Consider the following 26477-nt stretch of genomic DNA (forward strand, 5'->3'; position numbering starts at 1 on the left):
ATGGCGGCGATCTGCAATTTTTGTCAGGCCTGCGATATTGCGGCAGACACATCGGACACTTTTGACACTATTTTGGAACCATTTCACATTTACACAGCGAACAGTGCTATAGTAATGCACTGATTATTGTATAAATGTGACTGGCAGGGAAGGGGTTAACACTAGGGGCGAGGAAGGGGTTAAATGTATTCCCTGGGAGTGATTCTTACTGTGGGGGGAGGGGACTGACTGGGGGAGGTGACCGATCTGTGTCCCCATGTACAAGGGACACAGCATCGGTCTCCTCTCTCCCTGACAGGACGTGGAGCACTGTGTTTACACACAGAGCTCCACGTCCCTGTTCTGTCACTGCCGATCGCAAGTACCTGGCGGACATCGCGGCCGCCAGGCACGCGCACTGGCACCTCAGCGATGCGCCGGGCACAGTTTTTTCCTGCTGCGCGCCCCCAGCGGCGCGCGCAGGGAATGCAAATAAAAGGACGTCCAGGGACGTCCACCCGGCAGTTGAGAGCCGCACTGTGGACGTCTTTCATCTACAGCACGGGTCTCAAGTGGTTAATGACTAGTAAAATTGTTGGCCGATCCTTTTTAATGGAAATGTTCAGATCTTCAAAAATCTGTTGCATCTTTAGAATAATTGTATAATAATAAAATTTGTTCTTTTTGCAGAGTTCAAAGTTTGGCCACACAAGCGGGCTGGTCCAGGGGACGCAACGCTCCTCAGGTCGGAGGTCACTTGGAAGATCAAAAAGATTCAGTGTCACACGCTCGCTTGATAACTTGGAGGTAAGGATACTTGTGTGTGTGAATTCTTACTTTTATATTGTTAAGAATATAGTCTGTTACTATATGGAGTATATATGATGAAGTCACGAACAACATTCTCATTCGCAGAGGTATGCAACCAAAGTTTGGTAGTAAGACCTGAAATTTGGGCAACAAAGGGTTAATTTACGAAAACTGGAGAGTGCAAAATGTGGCGCAACTCTGTTCACGGTAGCCAACCAGGTTCTAACTTGGAAAGGAATATACTGCGCTGTCATTTGATCTAAATAATAAAACGAATGGGCATGCTGCGGCTAATAATGTGAGATATACACAATAAAACGATATGAAAAAGAAAAAAGCTGCGCTACCTAAAATAATATTCTGAATAATAGTGAACATAAAACCAGAATAAATGATGATAATACACAATAAGTGTGATATGAAAAAAGTGCGACACAAACTGATACAGCCGTGCTGTCTCCAAGTGCAGCCGCACTGTCTCCGAGTGCAGCCGTCCTGTCTCCGAGTGCAGCCGTCCTGTCTCCGGAGTGCAGCCTCGCTGTCTCCGGAGTGCAGCCTTTGCTGTCTCCGAAGTGCAGCCTTTGCTGTCTCCGAAGTGCAGCCTTTGCTGTCTCCGAAGTGCAGCCTTTGCTGTCTCCGAAGTGCAGCCTTTGCTGTCTCCGGAGTGCAGCCTTTGCTGTCTCCGGAGTGCAGCCTTTGCTGTCTCCGGAGTGCAGCCTTTGCTGTCTCCGGAGTGCAGCCTTTGCTGTCTCCGGAGTGCAGCCGCGCTGTCTCCCCCACCTCTGGCCACATGCTGTATTGCATGCCATAGAAGTCAGGTCTCAGGCCTGGTACACGCGATAGGTTAACCAGAGGACAACCGATCGTGTGTGGGCCCCATAGGTTATTTAACCATAGGTTAAAAAAAAGCCAACTTGCTTTAAATTTAACCTATGGATTCCTAACCGATAGGTCAAAACCGATCGTTAGTAGGCACAACCATCTGTTAAAAATCCACGTATGCTCAGAATCAAGTCGACGCATGCTTGGAAGCATTGAACTTCGTTTTTTTCAGCACGTCGTTGTGTTTTATGTCACCGCGTTCTGACAGGTTCGGTTATTTAACCTATGGTGTGTAGGCGTGACGGACCATCAGTCAGCTTCATCGGTTAACCTATGACAACTGTCCTTCAGACCGTTCTCATCGGATGGACTGATCGTGTGTACGAGGCTTCAAACTGTACTGATGTTTTCAAGCTACAGAACCATTGGCATCTTTATTTTATTCGGACTTCACTTTCCAGCCATCCTCCACAGTCAATATAATCATTTCAATTTGCCATATAAACTCAGATTGAGTGAGAGAGTCCTGACCTTCCCGCCAATTTTTCCTGACAGATGTGAGGGGGGGACGCCCAGAGTTTCTGTCAGTGCCAGGCTGTAGATATCAGAGGGCAGAGCTCATGTCAGTGCCAGCCTGTCAGGAAAAATTGGCGGGAAAGTCAGGACTCTCTCACTCAATTTGAGTTTATATTGACTGTGGAGGATGGCTGGAAAGTGAAGTCTGAATAAAATAAAGATGCCAATGGTCCTGTAGCTTGAAAACATCAGTACAGTTTGAGACCTTAGCACGATACAGGAACCAGGGAGTGGAGAAATTACTGCAAGGAGCCATTATTATTCTGGCCAGGTTGTCAGTATCAAGCGTGCATGATCTCCTTAACACGAGATCTATAGTTTTGGCAAATATTAAACCAGAGGTGTACTGCATGCTTTCACGGATGTTAACATTGGATAGATCTTCTCAGAAAAAACACCTATTTATTTTTGGACTTTTATTGAATTTGCACTTTGATTATCATTTTGTATCAACAACATTTTTTATGAAACCCATCTGATTTTATATTAATGGATTTCTCCTTTTAATATTGACACTTTATTTAGTGTACGGTAGACGTTATGATTTTGTGTTGCACTTTTTTCATATCACACTTATTGTGTATTATCATCATTTATTCTGGTTTTATGTTCACTATTATTCAGAATATTATTTTAGGTAGCGCAGCTTTTTTCTTTCTCAAATCAGCTTCTAACGTCAGCTTGTTTAATTAAGATTTGACAAAAAACCTGGAAGCTGATTGGTCTTCACCAGGTCATTTGCACTAGATTTTGTACTCCAGTTTTAGTGAATCAATCCCACTATCTTTCAGGTACAGTGGAACCTCGGATTGCGAGTAACGCAGTTAATGAGCGTTTCGCAATATGAGCACTTATTTTTTTTAAATCCTGACTCGGTTTGCGAGTGTCGTCTCGCAAAACAAGCAGGATTCAAGCCTCTGCAGTACCGCATATGGGCAGTGGTGCGGGAGCGCCGGTGACATTTGGAGCCTTTTGGAAATACTCGGAAACACTCAGTTCCCGAGTGCAGCCGTGCTGTCTCCGAGTGCAGCCGTGCTGTCTCCGAGTGCAGCCGTGCTGTCTCCGAGTGCAGCCGTGCTGTCTCCGAGTGCAGCCGTGCTGTCTCCGAGTGCAGCCGTGCTGTCTCCGAGTGCAGCCGTGCTGTCTCCGAGTGCAGTCGTCCTCCCTCCGAGTGCAGCCGTCCTCTCCGAGTGCAGCCGTCCTCCCTCCGAGTGCAGCCGTCCTCCCTCCGAGTGCAGCCGTCCTCCCTCCGAGTGCAGCCGTCCTCCCTCCGAGTGCAGCCGTCCTCCCTCCGGGTGCAGCCGTCCTCCCTCCGAGTGCAGCCGTCCTCCCTCCGAGTGCAGCCGTCCTCCCTCCGAGTGCAGCCGTCCTCCCTCCGAGTGCAGCCGTCCTCCCTCCGAGTGCAGCCGTCCTCCCTCCGAGTGCAGCCGTGCTCCCTCCGAGTGCAGCCGTGCTGTCTCCGAGTGCAGCCGTGCTGTCTCCGAGTGCAGCCTCGCTGTCTCTGGAGTGCAGCCTCGCTGTCTCTGGAGTGCAGCCTCGCTGTCTCTGGAGTGCAGCCTCGCTGTCTCTGGAGTGCAGCCTCGCTGTCTCTGGAGTGCAGCCTCGCTGTCTCTGGAGTGCAGCCTCGCTGTCTCTGGAGTGCAGCCTCGCTGTCTCCCCCACCTCTGGCCACATGCTGTATTGCATGCCATAGAAGTCAATTTGGAAGAAAAAAATAATTGTTTCCATTGACTTCTATGGGAAAACTCGCTTTGATATGCCAGTGCTTTGGACTACATGCATTCTCCTGGAACGGATTATGCTCGTAATCCAAGGTTCCACTGTACTCCCAACATGCCAAGAATTGCAGTATTTTGAAAGCAATGTCTGAGTTGGATAAGTAGTTCAGGGGAATGAGAGATTTTTTGTGTAATAAATGCGCAGACATCAATATATGTTAATGGCTTCCTGTCTGGTACTACAGGCCAATCAGCAGGCTGATAAACTGTTTCTCGGCTTAAGGATGAGCAACACTCAATGTACTAGTTAAGGGGGAAGGGTCCCAGGTCCTGGATCTAGGAAGGAAAAGGGGGAGAGAGCAAAGGAATGGAAGAAGATACACTATATTGCTAAAAGTATTGGGATGCCTGCCTTTCCACACAAATGAACTTTAAAGTAGATGTAAACCAGCCTCATATGATACACAGGGATGAACCAAATCTCCCTATATAAGTTTTACATGTATATCTGCTGTCTTCGCATTTATATACTGTTTAGAAAGTTGAGATCCTGTTAGGAGATCTTCTCTTCCTGTTTAACACAGAGTGTAATGTCTGGGCATACAGCCAAGATGACTAACATTGCTGATTGGAGGAAACACACACACCCCTCTTATCAGAGACTCTCAGAGGTGTTTTGTAATAGGGTCAGCTCCCTGCTAATGTATTTTAGCAACCTCCCCAGACTGAAGATTCAGGCTACTTTTGTGTAAAAAGTCCCAGAATTTGTCAGGAGTTATCAGGCTGATAACAGAGGAACAGGAACAAGAGAGATAAAACGCTGCAGATATATGTGCCCAGCTCAAATTTCATGAATCGGGTTTACATGAATTTTAATGGCATCCCAGTCTTGGTCCGTAGGGTTCAATATTGAGTTGGCCCACCCTTTGCAGCTATAACAGCTAGGGTTGTCCCGATATCACTTTTTTAGGACTGAGTACAAGTACTGATACTTTTTTTCAAGTACTCGCCGATACCGAATACCGATACTTTTTTTTAAATGTGTCCCCAAATGCAGCCACGTCCCCCCACATATGCAGCCACATCCCCCCACATATGCAGCCACATCCCCCCACATATGCAGCCACGTCCCCCCACATATGCAGCCACGTCCCCCCACATATGCAGCCACATCCCCCCACATATGCAGCCACGTCCCCCCACATATGCAGCCATGTTCCCCCACATATGCAGCCATGTCCCCCCACATATGCAGCCACGTCCCCCCACATATGCAGCCATGTTCCCCCACATATGCAGCCATGTCCCCCCACATATGCAGCCATGTCCCCCCCACAGATGCAGCCATGTCCCCCATACCTAAATGCCGCCGCAACGCTGCTGCCGCCGCTGCTTAGTTAATACGGGCGGGGAACATTACAGCTTTCATTTGAATAGCTGTAGTGTGCCGCGCGGCGTATAGACACTCCCCCTTGCTCGGGATTGGACAATTCAAGGGTGAGCGAGTAGGAGGTGGAGGAACTTGACTGGCCTGCACGGAGTCCTGACCTCAACCCAATAGAACACCTTTGGAATGAATTAGAGCTCAGACTGCGAGCCAGGCCTTCCCGTCCAACATCAGTGCCTGACCTCACAAATGTGCTTCTGGAAGAATGGTCAAACATTCCCATAGACACACTCCTAAACCTTGTGGACAGCCTTCCCAGAGGAGTCAAAGCTGTCATAGCTGCAAAGGGTGGGCCAACTCAATATTGAACCCTATGGACCAAGACTGGGATGCCATTAAAGGTCATGTGCATGTAAAGGCAGGTGTCCCAATACTTTTGACCGTATAGTGTATGTAGGAATGTAAAGATCTGATCACTGTTGTAGCCTTCTCATAGGAAAGGAACTCCGCCACTTCCCGTTGGTGCGTTTTCAGGAAATTGGAATACTGTCATTTTGCCCACCGTGCCATCTGCTTGTAAAAATGTACGCAATGTTTTTTACCTCTCTGGCACCAAAATTCTACATTCTGGGTGATGTAACCAATCGATGTCTTTATCTCTAAATAGAGGTTTTATGATGACAAGAGTCCCATTTGAATACATGGTATGAAAGAGCCCTAACAGTATGTGATATTTATAAATGGGAGGGGCTCAGGGCATGTTGAGCTGACCTTGTATTTTACAGCAATGTGAGCTTTAACCACTTCCATACCAGGCACTTACGCACCTTTCCTGCCCAAGCCAATTTTCAGCTTTCAGCGCTGTCGCACTTTGAATGACAATTGCGCGGTCATGCTACACTGTACCCAAACAATTTTTTTTATCATTTTGTTCCCACAATTAGAGATTTCTTTTGGGGGTACTTGATCACCTCTGTGATTTTTATTTTTTGCGCAACAACTAAAAAAAGACCGAAAATGTAGAAAAATATTTAGTTTTAATTTTTTCCTGTTAATTTTTTTGTAAATAAGTATGTTTTCTTTTTCAATTATGGGCACCGATGAGGTGGCACTGATTGGGCACTGATAGGCGGCGCTGGTATGCGGCACTGATGGGTACTTATGGGTGGCACTGATGGGTACATATGGGTGCTACTGATGGGTGGCACAGATGGGCACTGATAGGTGGGCACTGATGGACACTGATGCATAGGATGCATTAAGGTGAAAAAACACGAACCTTTACAACCCCTTTAACCACTTCCAGACCGCCGCATGTATATGTACGTCGGCAGAATGGCACGTACAGGGACATTGGCGTACCAGTACGTCCCTGCCTAGACGTGGGTCGGGGGTCCGATCGGGACACCCCCCACTACATGCGGCTGTCGGATTCCCGCGGGGAGCGATCCGGGACGACGGCGCGGCTATTCGTTTATAGCCGCCCCCTCGTGATCGCTCCCCGGAGCTGAAGAACGGGGAGAGAAGCATGTAAACACGGCTTCCCCGTGCTTCACTGTGGCGGCTGCATCGATTGAGTGATCCCTTATATAGGGAGACTCGATCGATGACGTCAGTCCTACAGCCACACCCCCCTACAGTTGTAAACATACACTAGGTGAACCCTAACTCCTACAGCGCCCCCTGTGGTTAACTCCCAAACTGCAACTGTCATTTTCACAATAAACAATGCAATTTAAATGCATTTTTTGCTGTGAAAATGACAATGGTCCCAAAAATGTGTCAAAATTGTCCGAAGTGTCCGCCATAATGTCGCAGTCATGAAAAAAATCACTGATCGCCACCATTAGTAGTAAAAAAATAAATAGATAATAAAATTATCCCCTATTTTGTAAACGCTATAAATTTTGCGCAAACCAATCGATAAACGCTTATTGCGATTTTTTTTTACCAAAAATAGGTAGAAGAATACGTATCGGCCTAGGCTTGAGGAAAAAAAAAATGTATATATGTTTTTGGGGGATATTTATTATAGCAAAAAGTAAAAAAATATTGCATTTTTTTCAAAATTGTCGCTCTATTTTTGTTTATAGCGCAAAAAATAAAAACCGCAGAGGTGATCAAATACCACCAAAAGAAAGCTCTATTTGTGGGGAAAAAAGGATGCCAATTTTGTTTGGGAGCCATGTCGCACGACCGCGCAATTGTCTGTTAAAGCGACGCAGTGCCGAATCGCAAAACCTGGCCTGGGCATTTAGCTGCCTAAAGGTCTGGGGCTTAAGTGGTTAAACCTCAACTTTGAGCTTTAAAGACTTTCATAAAAAACATCTTCAATATCCACAAAGGATATAAAATTATTTTGTGTGCACCAAGTGCTTTTTCAAACCCAGATATTAACTTGCAGAATAGCAGTGACCTCATATCATATCCAGGGGCAGACTGACCATTGAGGCCCTCGGGCACTGCCCGAGAGCCCCGTGCCACTAGGGGGCCCCATCAGGGTTGCCAGGCTCATTAAAACCAGGGACAGTATGTAAAAATCTGTGTTTTTTTTACATCTGTCCCTGATATGTCCGAAACCGACATGCTTTTGATGTAAAAATACTGAGATTTTAGCTGCCCCGCCTCTGTAATGCCTCCTGGCTTGGTGGCCATCTGTAAGCCCGGGGGCCCCATAATCTTCTATTGCCCGGGGGCCCCATGAGTTGTCAGTCCGCCCCTCATCATATCATAGCTTTTGTAGAGAGCAGAGTTGTGGGCGTGACCCAGCAGACTCTACCATCTACTAACAACTATAGGAGGGGGCGGAGACCAGACCAATCACCCTGCACTAGGACAGAGAGTAGCAGTGGCTGGTCTGTATTACAGGAAGCTCTGCACAGAGGTAACATTTCATATTAGATCTGGAAATAAAACCCAAAGCGCACCAAGATTCAAGCAAGAACACTCATGATGAATGGATTTAAAGTCTTACAGTATTTCTATTTACAATGTTCCTTTGAATGGAGCTGTCAGTTCAGTCCGCGCTCAGAAATTGCGGTGGGTGCCAGTTGCGATGTCTGAATGCAGGTTGTGTTGGCAGAGGGCTCTGATGGACCGTGCCCAGGGCTTAGAACTTAAATCAAATCGAATTTCCTTTCAGTAGAAAGTGTCTTGAATCCTGCCAGTAGTGTAATTGTTGGGCCTCTGTGGAGAAATTGAATGTGGTTTTGCAGGGCAGGAGTACAAGCTTTGAAGCCAGGAATAAGCACGTGAGCAGACTGGAGGCCTACAGACAGGCTTTCCTCTGTGCAGGAGGCAGTAAAAGACAGACATGCAGAACGGAGCCCAGCTGGATGCCCTGACCCCGTGCCCAAGATGTGGCCGCTGTGTCAGGTTTGGGCACCGTAACACAGCCACCATTGTCCTCCACTAAAAGAAAACCAATTGGCTTTCCTTCTTCAGCCCACACCGCACACTTGCCTCGGACTACTTTCTAGCAATGACCTTGATTTGTAGAACTGGGCTCATTTTAAAAGCCATTTTTACAATGATGTAAATTCTAAACGATAATCCATGACCGTATGTCATCCCGCCTAATGTGTTCATCTAAGGAAAAGCAAATGTTCTACTAGCAGAAAATTGCTGAAATTGAAATATAAGTATCGGATTATTTTGACTGCTCAGGGCTTTCTGTGATTTCAGAACTATTACTGAAAAAAAGAGCGTATGTTCCAACATTCCTGGCCTTCTTAAAGGACAACTACACCCCAGATGGACCAACCTGCTTTGGAGGGAGCAGGACAGGCTTACGCCTAGTACACATGTGAGGTTTCTCCGCCGGATAAAAAAAACGACGGTTTTCCCGACAGAATTCCTCTCGGGCTGCCTTGCATACACACGCTCAGACAAAGTATGCTCGTCCAAAGCACGTGACGTACAACAAGTACGGCACTATAAAGGGGAAGTTCAATTCCAACGGTGCCACCCTTTGAGCTGCTTTTGCTGATCCCTGTGTTAGTAAAAGTTTGGTGAAAGACGATTCGCGCTTTTCAGTCTTCGTGCTATTCAGTCCGTTACAGCGCGATGAATGTGCTAACTCCATTACAAACGCTTGTTTTACCAGAAAGAGCGCTTCTGTCTCATACTTGATTCTGAGCATGCGTGGTTTTCCGCCCTTCGGAAAACCATACAGACGGACGGATTTCCCGCTCTGATTTTTGGCCTGATGAGAAAAAAAGTGATCCTGATGGAGCATACACAGGGCCGGGATTCCTGACCAAAAGCTCTCATAGCAGTTTTCCCGTTGGAAAAAAACGGTCGTGTGTACGAGGCATTGGTTACAGAGTTTGACCTAGCGCATGCGCCGTTCATAAAAGAATCCCAGTGCGCATGCTCGAAATTCCGCCGCAAATCGTCAATGCTTTCGACGTGAACGTAACTTACGTACAGCCCTATTCGCGAACGACTTACGCAAACGACGTAAAATTTTCAAAATTCGATGCGGGAACGACGTCCATACTTAACATTGCGTACGCCTCATAGACCCAGGGGTATAAAACAAGCCCACATCATCCCCATTTGAATTACGCGGGCTTACGCCGGACCACATACGTTACGCCGCCGTAACTTAGGGCGCAATTTCTTTCTGAATACGAAACTTGCGCCCTAATTTACGGCGGCGTAACGTATCTGAGATACGTTATGCCCGCAGAAAGATACGCTGATCTTTCTGAATCTGGGCCTAAGTGTTAGAAAAGCAAAACCGCAGAATTGGGACGTGATATGCAATGCTGAGTATCATTATCCAGCATATTGGATCATAAATTAGGCTCATTATTGAAGAAGTGACATTTATTGTGGTTCAGACACAGAAAACTTGAAGAACTCTTTCATCACCAGAGCCAAAGGTACAACTTACAAGAAACGCTTAAGGTTAAATATGTAATGAAATGACAACAATAAATCATCTATACCTGAGGCCAGGTGCAACAATGCTGGCATATTATCAAGGATCAGAGAACCCTCTTTTTTGTCATAGTAAACTGCAGCCTTAGGGCGGTAGTGCCTTAGGGCACTTTCAAACTGAGGCAGTGGGGGGCGGTATCGGTAAAGTGCCGCTGTTTAGGCTTTGCCGCCGATAGGGGTGCGCTTTTAACCATCCAAAGGGGTTGAAAAGGCGTCAAAATCATGGTAAAAAGTGCTTTGCAGGTGCTGCCCATTGATTTCAATGGGCAGGGTGGCTTAGGAGCAGTGTATACACTGTTTCCTCACCGAGAGGTGCGCTTGCAGGACTTTTTTTCTCGTCCTGCAAGTGTACCGCTCCAGTGTGAAAGCACTCAGGGTTTCACACTGGTGTGACAGGAGAGGCGATTTACAGGCGCTTTGCAGGCACTATTTTAAGCACTAAACCGCCTGTTAAACGCTTTAGTGTGAAAGTGGCCTAATAGACAACTCGCCGATGTACCAAGAACTCTTCAGTCTGACTTCCATAAACAAAGTTATTACCTTGTTAGGGTGCTGCGGGTTTCCCCCTTGCACAGCCTTCTTGCATAGAAAATACTTTTCAGAAAAAGTTTCTTTGCCTATATACAGTGCCTTGAAAAAGTATTCGCACCCCTTGAAATTTTCCACGTTTTGTTACAAACAAAAATGTAAATGTATTTTATTGGGATTTTATGTGATAGACCAACACAAAATGGCACATAATTGTGAAGTGGAAGGAAAATGATGAATGTTTTTTTTTTTTTTACAAATTTGTGAAAAGTGTGGCGTGCATTGTAGAACTGCCTTTCGCTGCAATTACAGCGGCAAGTCTTTTTGAGTTTTGCGCACCTAGAGTGACATTTTTGCCCATTCTTCTTTGCAAAATTGCTCAAGCTCTGTTAGATTGGATGGAGAGCGTCTGTGATTCTCATTAGGATTTTGACTGGGCCATTTTAACACATGAATATGCTTTGATCTAAACCAGGGGTCTCCAAACTTTTTAAACAAAAGGGCCAATTTATTGTCCTTCAGACTTTAGGAGGGCCAGATTGTGGCCAGTGAGGGCAGAAAATGTCCCGTGCCCAGCACCAGTGAGAATAAATATGGCCTTAGCACTGGTGGTCAGTAGAAAGAGGAGTAGGGCCCCTATCAGTAGGAGGAACAGTATCCCATCATTGATATCAGTAAAAGAAATGGTGCCCCCTTGTTGGTGTCAGTGGGAGGAATAGTGCCTCATATCAGTTGTAGGAATAGTGCCCCAAGAGCCAGATAAAGGCTAACAAAGGGCCACATCTGGCCCTCGGGCCGCAGTTTGGAGACCCCCTGATCTAAACCATTCCATTGTAGCACTGACTGTATGTTTAGGATCATTGTCCTGCTGGAAGGTGAACCTCCACCCCAGTCTCAAGTCTTTTGCAGACTAATAGGGTTTCTTCTAAAATTGCTCTGTATTTTGCCTCATCCATCTTCCCACCAATTCTGACCAGCTTTCCTGTCCCTCCATAGGATGCATTAAGGTGAAAAAACACGAGGGTTTATAACCCCTTTAACCGCCTAGCGCCCGCGCTATAGCCGAATGACGGCTACAGCACGGACCTGAAAATCCAAGTGGACGTCAATTGACGTCCGCCCCTTTGCTCGTTCCCCGCGCGCGCTCCCGAGCGCGCAGCAGGGAAACTCTGTGTTGGCCGTGTCCCTTGGACACAGCCAATCACAGATCGCGGCGAATGGCCAATCAGAGTGGCCATTTGCTATGCGATCTGTGCGGCCAATGAGAGATGATCTCAAATGTAAACATTTGAGATCATCTCTCATTGCCGGCTCACACAGAGACAGCGTCCTGTCTCTGGAGAGGAGACCGATCTGTGTCTCTTGTACATAGGGACACAGATCGGTCACCTCCCCCCCAGTCACCCCCTCCCCACCTACAGTTAGAACACTTTATAGGAAACATATTTAACCCCTTCCTCACCCCCCAGTGTTAACCCCTTCAATGCCAGTCACATTTATACAGTAATTAGTGCATATTTATAGCACTGATCACAGTAAAAATGTGAATGGCGCCAAAAATGTGTCCGATGTGTCCGCCATAATGTCGCCATCCCAATAAAAATCGCAGATCGCCGCCATTACTAGTAAAAAAAAAAAACAATTCTGTCCCCTATTTTGTAGGCGCTATAACTTTTGCGCAAACCAGTTACCAAAAATATGTAGAATACGTATCGGCCTAAACTGAGATTTTTTTTTTTTTTTTTTTAATTGGGCTATTTATTATAGCAACAAGTAAAAAATATTGTATTTTTTTCAAAATTGTCGCTCTTTTTTTTGTTTATAGCGCAAAAAAAAAAAAAACGCACAGGCGATCAAATACCACCGAAAGAAAGCTCTACTTGTGGGGAAAAAAGGACGTCAATTTTGTTTGGGAGCCACGTCGCACGACCGTGCAATTGTCAGTTAAAGCGACGCAGTGCAGGAAGCTGAAATTTCACCTGGGCAGGAGGGGGGTATATGTGCCCAGTAAGCAAGTGGTTAAACTCTTCTGTTTTCTGTGGTGTAGCACAAACAACAATTGGTGCTATTTCAGCACATGCCACAAACATTAAATACATTTTGGCCCTCAATGAGCCCCACCTCCTCCTCCATCTTGGGGGAAGGGTCACTGTTTGCCACCTTCATCCTGGGCACTTTATACCCTTGAGCAAAAACCTCAACTCTCGGCTGTGCATGGTATAATTATTCAGTATAAGCACAGGTTTCAGGAAGTTATATTATCAATGTTTTAAAATCCATTTAGTATTGGTTTAATGTACACATATTATTATTTTTTTTATCAGATCTTTTATTTGTATTTGTTTTTAGTTTCTAATCAATTAGGCCGCGTACACACGATCAGTCTAAATCGATGAAAACGGACTGAAGGACCGTTTCATCGGTCCAAACCGACAGTGTGTGGGCCCCATCGGTCAGTTATCCTTCGGTCCAAAAATGTAGAACTTGCTTTAAAATTCAACCGATGGACGCCTAACCGATAGGTCAAAACCGATGGTTAGTACGCAAAAGCATCGGTTAAAAACCCGCGCATGCTCAGAATCAAGTCGACGCATGCTTGGAAGCATTGAACTTCATTTTTCTCTGCACGTCGTTGTGTTTTACGTCACCGCGTTGGACTCGATCGTTTTTTTAACTGATGGTGTGTAGGCACATCAGACCATCAGTCAGCTTCATCGGTTAACCGTTCTCATCGGATGGACGGATCGTGTGTACAGGGCTTTACTCGCGTACTGCCACTTTAAACGTACGAGTCGATACTTCTTGGGTTTCTGTTCACTGCCGTTAAGGAAATGTCCTGATAGCTATAGCCACCAGGGAGCTGAAGGTCTTGGAGGTTTCTAAACTGCAATTGAGTTTGACTTTAGTAACACTGTAATCTTGTTCTGTTGAGACAAAGTAGAAAAAAATATAGCAATAATATTACAGTGAAATCTATGGGACCCGAAGTCACCATGGTAACTGGTGATTACATACGGCTGCGACGGAATGAGGAGCCATCCATACTGGGCCACCAGACGTTTATATCTTTTAACTCCTGTGTCTTCTTTCAGGCTTACAGTGGAATGCTCACCAGAGAGTTTGAATGGGTGAGGGATGTTAAACCAAGGATTATGTGCTTTTATGGGCCCAATGTCTTGTTTGAGCTCAAGAATAAGAAAAATTTACTCCCAACGAGACTCTTCCAATCCCCCTTGTACCCCCCCCTTTTTTTTTAAGTATATTTTGTGCGTGTGCTCGAGAGAGGAGCCGGACTGCAGGAGTTGGGAGTAGGCAGGCCTCCCCCAGAGGCAATTTGCCACCTTTCTCCATGCCCCAGGTGGCAATGGTGGGTGTGTGAGGGGGTCCTCCCACACAGCCGCCCTACCTGCTCCGCTTTGAAGCCCAACGTGGCAGAGGGACTCCCTATAAGGGAGTGAGAGGATCTAGCCCGCTCAACCAGCCCCGTTAGTCCTTCGCCTCTCTTTTTAGAGACCGCGTGGTCAAAGTGCGTGCATGTTAATCCAATTTCGAGTGCGTGTAAGTGTGGTGGTTTTTGTGGGAGGGGGGTGGGCGTACTAAGCGCAGGCTTACCTCGCATAGCACACCCACCGGGAGCCGGGCTGAGACCACCAAACTCAATTCACATGTAGCTAAGACCGGGACCCCCCCCCCCCCTTTAATCCTGCCCCAATCCCCCTATCTTTTTCCCGGGTTGTGCTAAAAAAAAAAAAATCATGCATCTGTGCAGCAAATCCAACAATATTCTCTAGGGTTTCGCTGTTCTACTGCTGCATGGCCGGTCCCACACTGCCGTCTCTCTGATGTCATTGGGACCATTTAGGGGTCCTGCTGCAAGAACCCAGAAGCAAGAGCCAGCCCCCTAATGATGAGCAGCGGTGCATTGTCTATAGAGTACTCAGGCCTCCTGGGATGAGTTATGGGGGTATCCCAGGAGGCTACAGACAAATGAATATGTCATTTATCTAGGGAAGAATATGAGAAGAAGGTTTTAAAACAAAACAAAAAGTCATATTGTCAAAGGGGGGGGGGGGGCGTTGTAGGAGTGAACTTGTGGAATGTGGGGTGAAAGTTTTAAGGAACTGTTGCAGAGAGTATGCCCAATTCCAGGATCAAAACCTTTGGCATAGGCAGATCCTTCCCTGCACAACTGGAACCAAAGTTGAGGGGATAAGGAAACGCATGGATTTTAACACAGGTTGGGCTTTGGGTTTAACTTTTTTTAAACGGAGCTGAAGATCAGGCATCTCGAGGTGCCCGCTAGTACCCGCGCCGGTCTTCAAATGAATGTGTCAATGTGGTGCTTCTTAGAGCATACATACAGTACTAATACCAGCATGTGTTTGGAGTGTGGAAAGAAACCAGAGTACCTGGAGGAAACCCATGCAGGCACAGGGAGAACATGCAAACTTCAGGCTTTGGTTGGGATTCGAACCGACAACCCTAGTGCTGCTATGCGGAATGCTAACTACCCGACATGATCCGCATCACGACTGGGCTTGGAAACATACTGACATGTACAATCAATATTGAATCTCTTCACTCAGCACAACCGTATGATCTTAGTTCATGGACTTATCCACTCTAGGTTAGATTGTTCTAATGCATGGGTGCTCAACCTGTGGCTCTCCAGCTGTTGCGGAACTACAATTCCCATGAGGCATTGCAAGCCGCTGACAGGTACAAGCATGTCTCCCAAAGGCTGAGGCATTATGGGAATTGTAGTTTTGCAACAGCTGGAGAGCCACAGGTTGAGCACCCATGTTCTAATGTTTTCTTTCTAGGGCTCCCACAGAAGTGGATAAAACGATTGCAGATTACACAGAATCATGCTGCAAGACTAGTCACAAACTGCCCAAGGCGGAATAACATCTCCCCCCGGTGCTTAAGAATCTACACTGGCTCCCGATAGCAAAACGGGTTGAGTTCAAGGCACTCTGTCTGGTGTTTCGGGCCTATTTTTCCGATGTACTTATCGAATATGACACAACACTACTGTCCACCCAGAGAGCTTTGCTCTACTGACGCCCTGTTAGCAATTATTCAATCTAGTCGATCAGCTTCAAAAGGTGGCCGCCGGCTCCAAACACTGGGGAACTCTCTTTGGAACCAGCTCCCTCATCAGCTCCGAGCATCCTCCTCCTTGATGGCCTTCCGTAAGGGCTTGAAAACACTTATTTTTTCACAAGCCTACAGATAGAGACTTGGCCTTCCAAGCCCTTAGCAGGACGCTGCCTTAATCCCAGGCTGCCGTCCATGGTCAGGGAGTAGGGATAGGCTTTTTGTGCCCTGACACCCCCCCCCCCCCCCTTCTTTTTATATTTCTGTTTATTTCTTGTCTGTTCCCCTCTTTTACTTTAGATGTCCTAGTTTCTTCTTTTTGCTCTTGGGAACTGGATACCCCCAGCTTGTTGGTAAGCGCTTAGACGCGAGTTTCACAACTCGCATTCGGCGCTCTATAAGTATTTATTCCAATCCAATCACATGTCGCTAGCCCTTCACTTTTCCACTCGTCCGATTTCTTTATCTATCCATGTATGGCCTCCGGTTTCCATAATTTTTGGAAACTTATGTTCACGCAGGGATTTTTCCCTCTTTTTATTTCTATATTATCACTATACTAATAGATTTCATTTTTGTATCACTAGCTTCCCACATATGTGATATACCTAATACTGGTCTGCACTTCATATTCATATATATATATATATATATATATATATATATATATATATATATATATATATATATAATACACTTTTTTCACATGTTCATATTCAGAACCTCGGTTAATATATATATCTTATAGCACCTTAGTATACATGTCCCCTTTTTCACTTAATTTCCAATGTATCCTCATATATACATACACATATATATAATTCCTTTTTTATATATTTTTTTATATTATATTTCAATTATGTCACAACATAATTGATGGTCGTGAGCTTATGCACTTTTTTATATTTATATATCTATACACTGTTATGTGCATACTCATATACACGGGGTACATAATTATCTCACTTCTCTTATTCTTAAAACTTTTCTTTATATAATGATTTCTCAATCATTATATTTTGTGTTGATTCTGGACAGTTTTTCATGCTAAAAAGATATCTTCATTAATATTGTGCCCACATCATATAGTTGGTAATAAGCACCTTTTTTGTATTATTTAGCAGCGACTCCTCTTTTTTTATCTCTATGAGACGGGAACGCTCGTTCTGGTAAAACTAGCGTTCGTAATGGAGTAAGCACATTCATCACGCTGTAACAGACAGAAAAGCACGAATCGTCTTTTACTAACATGAAATCAGCTAAAGGGTGACGTCATCCGAATGGAACTTCCCCCTTATAGTGTCGTCGTACGTGTTATACGTCACCGCGCTTTGCTAGAGCATTTTATTTCACGATTGTGTGTAGGCAAGGCCGTTTTAATGATCAAGTTGAAAAAAAAATCGTTTTTTCTAGAGCCTGAAAAACAGTTTTTTACAACCCGAAAAATGATCGTGTGTATGCGGCATTAGACTTTACTTGAATTAGAATTTTGTCCTCTGAAGTATGTATTAATGTTTCTAAATATAAAACCATTTGTAGAATGCTAGGTCTGTGCACCGCATCCCCAATGTGAAGAGGATGATCAAGGATGCCTTCTGCCGAGATTGGTGCTGAGCATGCATATTGAAGTCAGAGCAAGGAGCTGACCTTTGAATATCGCAACACAAATAAATATGTAGTTCCCGTGTCCACTAACAGAGTATTCTGCCTGTAAAATACCAGATCAGCAATTCTTCAATTAACCCTGCTGACACCAGAACTCTGAAAAGTAGTAAAAAAGAAGAAAGATTTGAAGTTTGCTTGAACAAGTATCCATCACTGGTACAAATTTGGTGCATGTATAGCCAGAAATGTATTCTTTTTAAAGTGGAAGTAAACCGGAAAAAAAAAAAATGGGCTCCTGCAAGACAGTGCCATAATGTGCTAGTATGCACTGTATACCAGCACATTATGACAAACTTGCCTTAAAACGAAGCCCTCCAGCGGCACACTGTCAACGCTGACAAGGTTTTCATCTTTACCCCATTTTTCTTTCTGGGTTTTTCAACTTCGGCCATCTGGCCGAGTAGCGTTAACACTCCCCCACGTGCACTTGTGAGTTATGGCTTACGACACAGAGCTCTGAATGGACGACACTGTCTATTCAGAGCGCAGTACCCATGTGTCTGTGACATCAGCTTCTACCAAAGTGATTATCTCCTCAATGGTGCATGTTTAGGAGATATTTACAGGTACAGTGGGGATCGAAAGTTTGGGCACCCCAGGTAAAAAATTTTATTAATGTGCATAACGAAGCCAAGGAAAGATGGAAAATCTCCAAAAGGCATCAAATTACAGATTAGACATTCTTATAATATGTCAAAAAAAGTTATATTTTATTTCCATCATTTACACTTTCAAAATTACAGAAAACAAAAAAATGGCGTCTGCAAAAGTTTGGGCACCCTGCAGAGTTAATATCTTGTACTGCCCCCTTTGGCAAGTATCACAGCTTGTAAACGCTTTTTGTAGCCAGCCAAGAATCTTTCAGTTCTTGTTTGAGGTATCTTTGCCCATTCTTCCTAACAGTCTTCCAGTTCTTTGAGATTTCTGGGCTGTCTGTCACGCACTGCTCTTTTAAGGTCTATCCATAGTTTTTCAATTATGTTGAGGTCAGGAGATTGCGAAGGCCATGGCAAAACCTTCAGTTTACGCCTCTTGATGTAATCCCCTGTGGATCTTAAGGTGTGTTTAGGATCATTATCCATTTGTAGAAGCCATCCTCTCTTTAACTTCAGCTTTTTCACAGATGGCATCAAGTTACCATCCAAAATTTGCTGAAATTTTATTGAATCCATTTTTCCTTCTACTCGTGAAATGTTCCCTGTGCCACTTGCTGCAATACAACCCCAAAGCATGATTGATCCACCCCCATGCTTAACAGTTGGACAGAGGTTCTTTTCATTAAATTCTGTGCCCTTTCTTCTCCAAACGTACCTTTGCTCATTCCGGCCAAAAAGTTCTATTTTAACCTCATCGGTCCACAGAACTTGTTTCCAAAATGCATCAGGCTTGTCTATATGTTCATTTGCAAAGTTCAAACGCTGATTTTTGTGGTGAGGACGTAGAAGAGATTTTCTTCTGATGACTCTTCCATGAAGACCATATTTGTACAAGTATCTCTTTATAGTGGAATAGTGTACCACAACTCCAGTGTCTGCCAGATCTTTCTGGAGGGATCGTGCAGTCAAACGTGGGTTTTGAATTGCTTTTCTTACAATCCTGCGAGCTGTTCTGTCTGATATTTTTCTTGGTCTTCCAGATCTTGCTTTAACTTCCACTGTTGCTGATGACTTCCATTTCTTAATTACATCCTGAACAGAGGATATTGACATCTGAAAACACTTTGCTATCTTCTTATAGCCTTCTCCAGCTTTGTGAGCGTCAACTATTTTCAGTTTCAGTTTTCTAGACAACTGCTTAGAAGAACCCATGGTGCTGATTGTTGGGGCAAGGTCAGATGAGTCTGGGCATATAAAACCTTTGGGATTGACATCACCTGGTCTTCCCAGACGATGATTGAGAACAATCCATGACACTGGCAGGTCTCAGCTTTGCAAAGGGGGCAGTGCATGCTATAAATTCTGCAGGGTGCCCAAACTTTTGCAGACGCCATTTTTTTGTTTTCTGTCATTTTGAAAGTGTAAATGATGGAAATAAAATCTAACTTTTTTTGACATATTATAAGAATGTCTAATCTGTAATTTGATGCCTTTTTGGAGATTTTTTTCATCTTTCCTTGGCTTCGTTATGCACATTAATACACATTTTTACCAGGGGTGCCCAAACGTTCGATCCCCACTGTAAGCCTTATTATAGGCTTACCTGTAGATATAAATCAAAAAGTGGACTTTACTACCACTCAAAGGAGAAGTCCAGCCTGAGCTTTTTAGACTGGGCTTCTCCTCTGGGTCACAGGAGTGCAATTCGTTTTGCACTCCTGTGACCAGAGTCTGAAGTCCACTCTCCGTTGACGTCACTACCATCAGTCGGTGCAGCGTGTCATCCCGACTTCCAAGTCGGGATCCGCCAGCTGTCATGATTGATGGCAGTCTCAGGGAGCCGCTGAGACGGCCCGCTTCTAGCCCCTCTACTGCTCAGCGCTCCAATGAGCACTGAAAAGTAGAGAAGAAGCGATGCTGACTGACAATCAGCATCGCTCCGCTAGGGGAGGAGTTGGAACCGAGCCATCGTCGATGTTTGGTGTCTCGGTTCTCAGTGCAGAGATGCTAGTGGACAGATGCAGCATCATCCTGATGCTCCATCCACCAAGGTAAGTATGAATAGAAAAAAAAACATACCGGTACTTCTCTTTTAAACTTTGATAGATCAGGGAATTGTTTGAATCCCTGTCAGGTTTTTCTTTCACACATTTTTTATTGACTTTAAGGTGGATAGATCAGCATATACAGATAAGCATAACACCTAAAACAACATAAAACCTAGAGTACCATCAAAGACCCGAAAGAAGAATTTCCCCCCTTCCTGACCAGAGCACTTTTTGCGATTCGGCACTGCGTCATTTTGACTGACAATTGCGCGGTCGTGCGACGTTGCACTCAAACAAAATTGACATAATCCCCCCCCCCCCACACACAAATAGAGCTTTCTTTTGGTGGTATTTGATCACCTCTGTCGTTTTTATTTTTTACGTCTACATATTTTTGGTAAAAAAAACCTGCAATAAGTGTATATTGATTGGTTTCGCAAAAGTTATAGCGTCTACAAAATAGGGGATAGTTTTATGCCATTTTTATTCATTAATTACCGTATATAATCGAGTATAAGCCGACCCGAATATAAGCCGAGGCACCTAATTTTACCACAAAAAACTGGGAAAACGTATTGACTCGAGTATAAGCCTAGGGTGTCCATGTGTATGCCTTACTGTGTCCATGTGCATGCCTCACTGTTCCCATGCCTCACTGTGTCCATGTGTATGCCTCACTGTGTCCATGTGTATGCCTCACTGTGTCCATGTGCATGCCTCACTGTTCCCATGCCTCACTGTCCATGTGCATGCCTCACTGTGTCCATGTGCATGCCTCACTGTGCCCATGCCTCACTGTGCCCATGACTAGGCTGACGTTTAACATGGGAGTCTATGGAAGGGCTTTAAAAAATCGGTGCTCCCCAGCCGTAGGTCCCCTAGACAACAAACTTTGCACACTTGTAGAGAAGAAATGGGGCTACATGTGTGCCAAGTTCTGGGTTCAGGGGACTTACGACCGGCCGTTATTGGATCCCCAAAATCACCAGAGAAATTACTGTTTGACATGGGAGCTTATGGAAGGAGTGCCCGGCTTTGAAAAATCGGTGCTCCCCGGCCGTAGATCTCCCCCCCCCCCCATACGGTATATTATTTTTTTTAAATTAGTAATGGCGGCGATCTGCGATTTTTATCGTGAATGCGATATTATGGTGGACACATCAGACACTATTTTGGGACCATTGTCATTTATACAGCGATCAGTTCTATAAAAATGCACGGATTACTGTGTAAATGACACTGGCAGGGAAGAGGTTAACTCTAGGGGCGACAAAGTGTGTCCTAGGGAGTGATTCTAACTGTGGGGGGGGGGGGAATAGGCTCACTACAGCATGACAGATCACTGCTCCTGATGACAGGGAGCAGTAGATCTCTGTCATGTTGCTAGGCAGAACAGGGAAATGTTTCCATAGGCATCTCCCCGTTCTGCCGCTCTGTGACATGATCGCGGCCACCCGGTGGACATCGAGTCCACAATGCTGCGATTTAAAGGCGTTGTACAGGTGCGTTGCTTTGCGCAGCTGTGCCATTCTGCCGTCGTATATCGTCGTGCAGAGGTAGGCAAGCGGCTAAAATTGAGGCCATTTTGAAGATTTTAATCTGGTTTGCTTGGTAGCCATGAAGATGTGTGTGATCAAAGTTTCTTGGTCTTCAATGATGTATGTTGTAGGATTATGTAATAGGGCTTCCCATAGATTCTTCCCCAAATTAGAGGAGCCCTGTCAGGTTTTAGCAACTGTCTTTTGTTTCCTCTCTAGTTCAAAGTTTTTGAGAATTGTCACCAGAACAAGAGGTGAGGAGAAAACACCCAATGGGGACACCTATTCTCACAATTTCTGTCCCCCCACTTTGTAGAAGGAAATTAATATCTCTCCAACCCTTCTCTACTCTTATCAAACAATAAAAAAGTGGCTACAGATGAACTTTATAGTGGAGGAGCTGAAAGTGTTTGTAAAGGCTGAAGGTTCTCTACCTAGCTTGAAATGAAGACAGACACAGTTTTTGTTTCATCCAGCTGTATTTGCTTAGTGCAACTTATAATACCCAAGTGATGGAACACCAACATATCAGAAAAAAATAAAATAAAAAGCAGAATCACTGAGTTGGAAAAGGGATCACCCCCTTGTGTCCGTATTTTGTTGGACCACATTTTGCTTTAATTTCAGCCTTCAGTCTGTTGGGGTATGTCTCAACTAACTTTGCACATCTAGACTTTGCAATATATGCACGCTCTTCTTTGCAGAACTGCTCAAGTTCAGTTAAATTTGATGGTGACGGGTGATAGTTTGTCCCAATTCCATGAGCGTGCGCAATTTTAAATCATGACATGTAAAAATATCAAATGTTTTGGGGTTCTAAGTAATTTTCTAGCAAAAAATACAGATTTTTACTTGTAAACAACAAATATCAGAAAAAGGTCTGGTCTTTAAGTGGTTAAATGAAATGTAAAGTCAGAAGGTTTTTTATCTTCATTCATTCTTACCTGAGCCCATCTCAGTCCAATGATGTCCAAGACTCTCCCTTCTGATCGGCTGAGACAGCAGCGGGGCACCATTGGCTCCCGCTGCTGTCAATCAAAGTCAGTTAGCCAATCAGGAGAAGGGGCGGGGCCGGGGCTCCATGTCTGAATAGACACAGAGCTGTGACTCGGCTCGGGTGCCCCCATAGCAAGCTGCTTGCTGTGGGGGCACTCGACAGGAGGGAGGAGCCAGGAGCAGCAAACAGGGACCCGAGAAGAGGAAGATCTGGACTGCTCTGTGCAAATCCACTACAGCAGAGCAGGTAAGTATAATATGTTTGTTATTTTTATAGAAAAAAAACAAGCCTTTTACAATCCCTTTAAGAGCCCTTTCACACTGACAGTGTGGCCTCGTTGGCATTAAAGCGCCCCTAGTTTTAGCAACGCTTTACCTTTGTTTTAGAGGTGCTTTTCAAGTTACAAGTGTGAATACAGGGTTAAAAGCGCCCGCAAAGCACTGCCGCTGAGGTGATTTGCAGGCGCTGCCCATTGATTTCAATGGGTAGGGGCACTTTAAGAGCGGTGTATATACTGGCCCAGATTCAAGTAGAATTGCGCAATATTTGCGGGGGAGCAGGGCAACGATTTTGCCCTGTGCCCCCGCAAATATTTTGCGCTGCCCTCGATTCACGGAGCAGTAGCTCCGTGAATTGCGAGGGCGCGCCGGCAAATTTGCCCGGCGTAAGCGCGCGCAAGTTAAATGATCCCGCCGGGGGCGGGAATCATTTAAATTAGGCGCGCTCCTGCGCCGAGCGTACAGCGCATGCTCCGTCGGGAAACTTTCCCGACGTGCATTGCGGCAAATGACGTCGCAAGGACGTCATTTGCTTCTAAGTGAACGTGAATGGCGTCCAGCGCCATTCACGTTTCACTTACGCAAACGCCGTGAAATTCAAATTTCACGGCGCGGGAAGGCCGGCTATACTTTAGCATTGGCTGCCCCTACTATTAGAAGGGGCAGCCTTGCGCTAAAAGTAGCCGTACGGAAACTCCGTACCTGGCTTGCGCGGGGCCCGCGCAAGCTTGTGAATCAGTGGTAGTATGCAATTTGCATACTACACGCTGATACACAATGGGAGCGCCCCCTAGCGGCCCCCGCAAGAATGCAGCCTAAAATCTGCGAGGCATAAGAGCCTTATGCCGCGCAGATTTTAGCCTGCAGTCGGTGTAACTAGGTTCCTGAATCAGGAGCACTCGTTACACCGGAGCAAGTAAGCACTTGCGCTGCGTAACCTATGGTTGCGCGGGCGCAAGTGCTTCTTGAATCTGGGCCACTGTTCCTAAAGTGCCCCTGCCCATTGAAATCGAGCAGGTGTACATGCCGTTCCTAAAGCGCCCCAAAGATGTTGCTTGCAGGAATTTTTTAGACATCCTGCTAGCGCAGCACCCCAGTGTGAAAGCACTTTCACACTGGGACTGCAGATAAGGCATTTTCAGGCGCTCTACAGGCGCTATTTTTAGCGCTAAAGCGCATGAAAAACGATTCAAGTGTGAAAGGGGCCTAACTGTCATTGGTATTTCATTAGGAAATGTGCTTGTTTTGGTTGTCTCATATAAAATTCTTACACCTGGTTGCCTTGTGGGTGTTAACTGGTTATATGTGTTTATTGTAATATAATTTGGGGGGTGGGGGGGCTATAAATTACCCCAGCCGCTTCCAGAGAGATTATGGCAAGGAGTTTATTTTTCTTTATCACCAATAAAATGGTGGTAGAGGTTGTGGAGGAGCTTTTTGTTAGGCAGACTTTGACCTCTCTGCTACCCAAGGGACTTCTCACCCGTTCTATTACTTGGCTCTGGTAATTCACTACTGAATCTTGTGTGTGGTCCTCATGTCCTCCAGAGGAGCCGCATTACTGAGAAGGATTGGCTCATCACATCTGTCTTTCTGTTTGGAATCTGGTGATGAATTCTCTTCATTACACTAGATAATGCTCATTTCTGAGAACAAATGCAGAGGAAAGTGGATTGGTTGTCCTTCACAACCAGCTGACCTCTTCCTACTGCAGATTTGGTGTTAAGCGATTGCACTTTATTCATGCCGAGCTGGGGGTGTAGGGTTTAAAGCTGACGTTCAGCCCAGGTTCACACTGACTACGGGAATGAAATTGTGTAAATTCGCACGATTTCATTATCACATGTCAGTCCCGACTTCGGGGGCGATTTCAGGGACATCTGTGTGGGTTTTCATTGCAGCAAGTCGCATGAGCAGTCGCAAAAGTGTGAACCAGGGCTACTGTAAACCTGAACATGTTGCCCATGGAAAATTGTTTTATTACCTACACCTAAAAGTCAATACTAAAGAAAAATAATTCACCCGCGTTCACACTGGTGCGATTGGTCATGTGATTTGACAGCTCCAAGTCGGATGACATGTTGTACCCTATCGCCAGCAATAAAACTGTTCAAATCGGTGCAACATCGACTTTGCGGTGCGGCACTGATATGAATATTCCCTGCCCTATTTTTGATGATTTCAGGTGCGACTTGCATAGACAGAGCTGCATGATTAATCGCGGAGAGAATCGCAATCTCGATTCTCCCCGCCTGCTATCTCCCCATGGGATGACCCGCGATTCTTCTGTGTCACTGCCGGTTCCACGTAACCAGCGTGGAACACAAATGGCGCCGATATCGGAAACCGACGTCAGCAGCCTGCGCCGCTGGATGGATGCCTGGGCTTCTCTCACAGTTCTGTAGTGTGTATCCATGCTCCACCCAGTGGTTGCCGGCGGTACTGCTTCTGATGTATAAAAGAGGCCAGTGATATGTCTATAATGTTAAAGACCATATAACTCCTATGAAAAAGTTTGATTCTGCTTTTTTTCATAGGAGTTATATGGTCTTTAACATTATAGACATATCACTGGTCTGTTTTTTATATATTCATATTTTCAGATAAGTCACAGGTTTATTTATTTGGGGGGGGGGGTTCATGACATTCAGTTTTTGAGAATCATGAGAGAATCGTGATCTTTAGTCTAAGCAAAAGAATCGTGATTCTCATTTTGACCAGAATCGTGCAGCTCTAATAGACATCACAAAACATCACATGTCATTGCATAGATATCTGTGCATGAAGTCGTACAGATGTCAGCCAAGTCGCTCCTGAAGTCGCAATGACATGAGGCTTTTAAATCAAGTGAAGACACATTAATTCAAAGTCGGATTTGACGTGAACGGGGACTTTGGTCCCTTTCAGGCGTGCGGACCGTGGGCCAGATTCATGTAGATCAGCGGATCTTTAGATCCGCTAGATCTACGTGTTTTACGATCCGCCGGTGCAATTTAGCGAGGCTAGTGCAGTATTCATCAAGCACTTACCTCGCAAATTGCACCGTCGGATCGTAACTCCCCCCGGCGGAATGCAAATTCCGCGGCTAGGGGGAGTGTACAATTCAAATCAGGCGCGTTCCCGTGCCGATTTATCTGCGCATGCCCCGCCGGCGAAATATCCCAGTGCGCATGCTCCAAATGACGTCGCTAGGACGTCATTGTTAGCGGCGGGTACGTCAATTGCGGCCATCGGTATTCCCGATCGACTTACGCAAATGACGTAAAAATTTGAATCTCGGCGCGGGAACGACGGCCATACTTAACATTAGCTACCCCTCATATAGCAGGAAAAAGCCGAACGCAAACGACGTTAAAAAAAAGCGACGGGTGGGCGTATGGACTTGAATCGGCGGTTCTCCTCATTTGCATATGCGACGCGTAAAAAAAAGCGACGACACCTAGCGGCCGGCGGGAGATTGCAGCCTAAGATTCGACTGGTGTAAGTCA

At 45.4% G+C, this 26477-nt stretch overlaps 1 protein-coding gene across 1 annotated transcript in view; it reads left to right on the forward strand.

Moving 5' to 3' along the window:
- The window catches only part of RGS12 (regulator of G protein signaling 12), a 319121-nt gene that overhangs the window by 74278 nt on the left and 218366 nt on the right, over positions 1-26477 (forward strand). The window contains exon 3 of the mRNA XM_040335346.1: positions 670-786. Coding sequence (XP_040191280.1) covers positions 670-786 — 117 coding nt within the window. The remainder of the gene's footprint in view (positions 1-669; positions 787-26477) is intronic.

The sequence above is a fragment of the Rana temporaria genome, chromosome 1, assembly GCF_905171775.1.
Source record: "Rana temporaria chromosome 1, aRanTem1.1, whole genome shotgun sequence".
NCBI classification, from domain to species: Eukaryota; Metazoa; Chordata; class Amphibia; order Anura; family Ranidae; genus Rana; species Rana temporaria.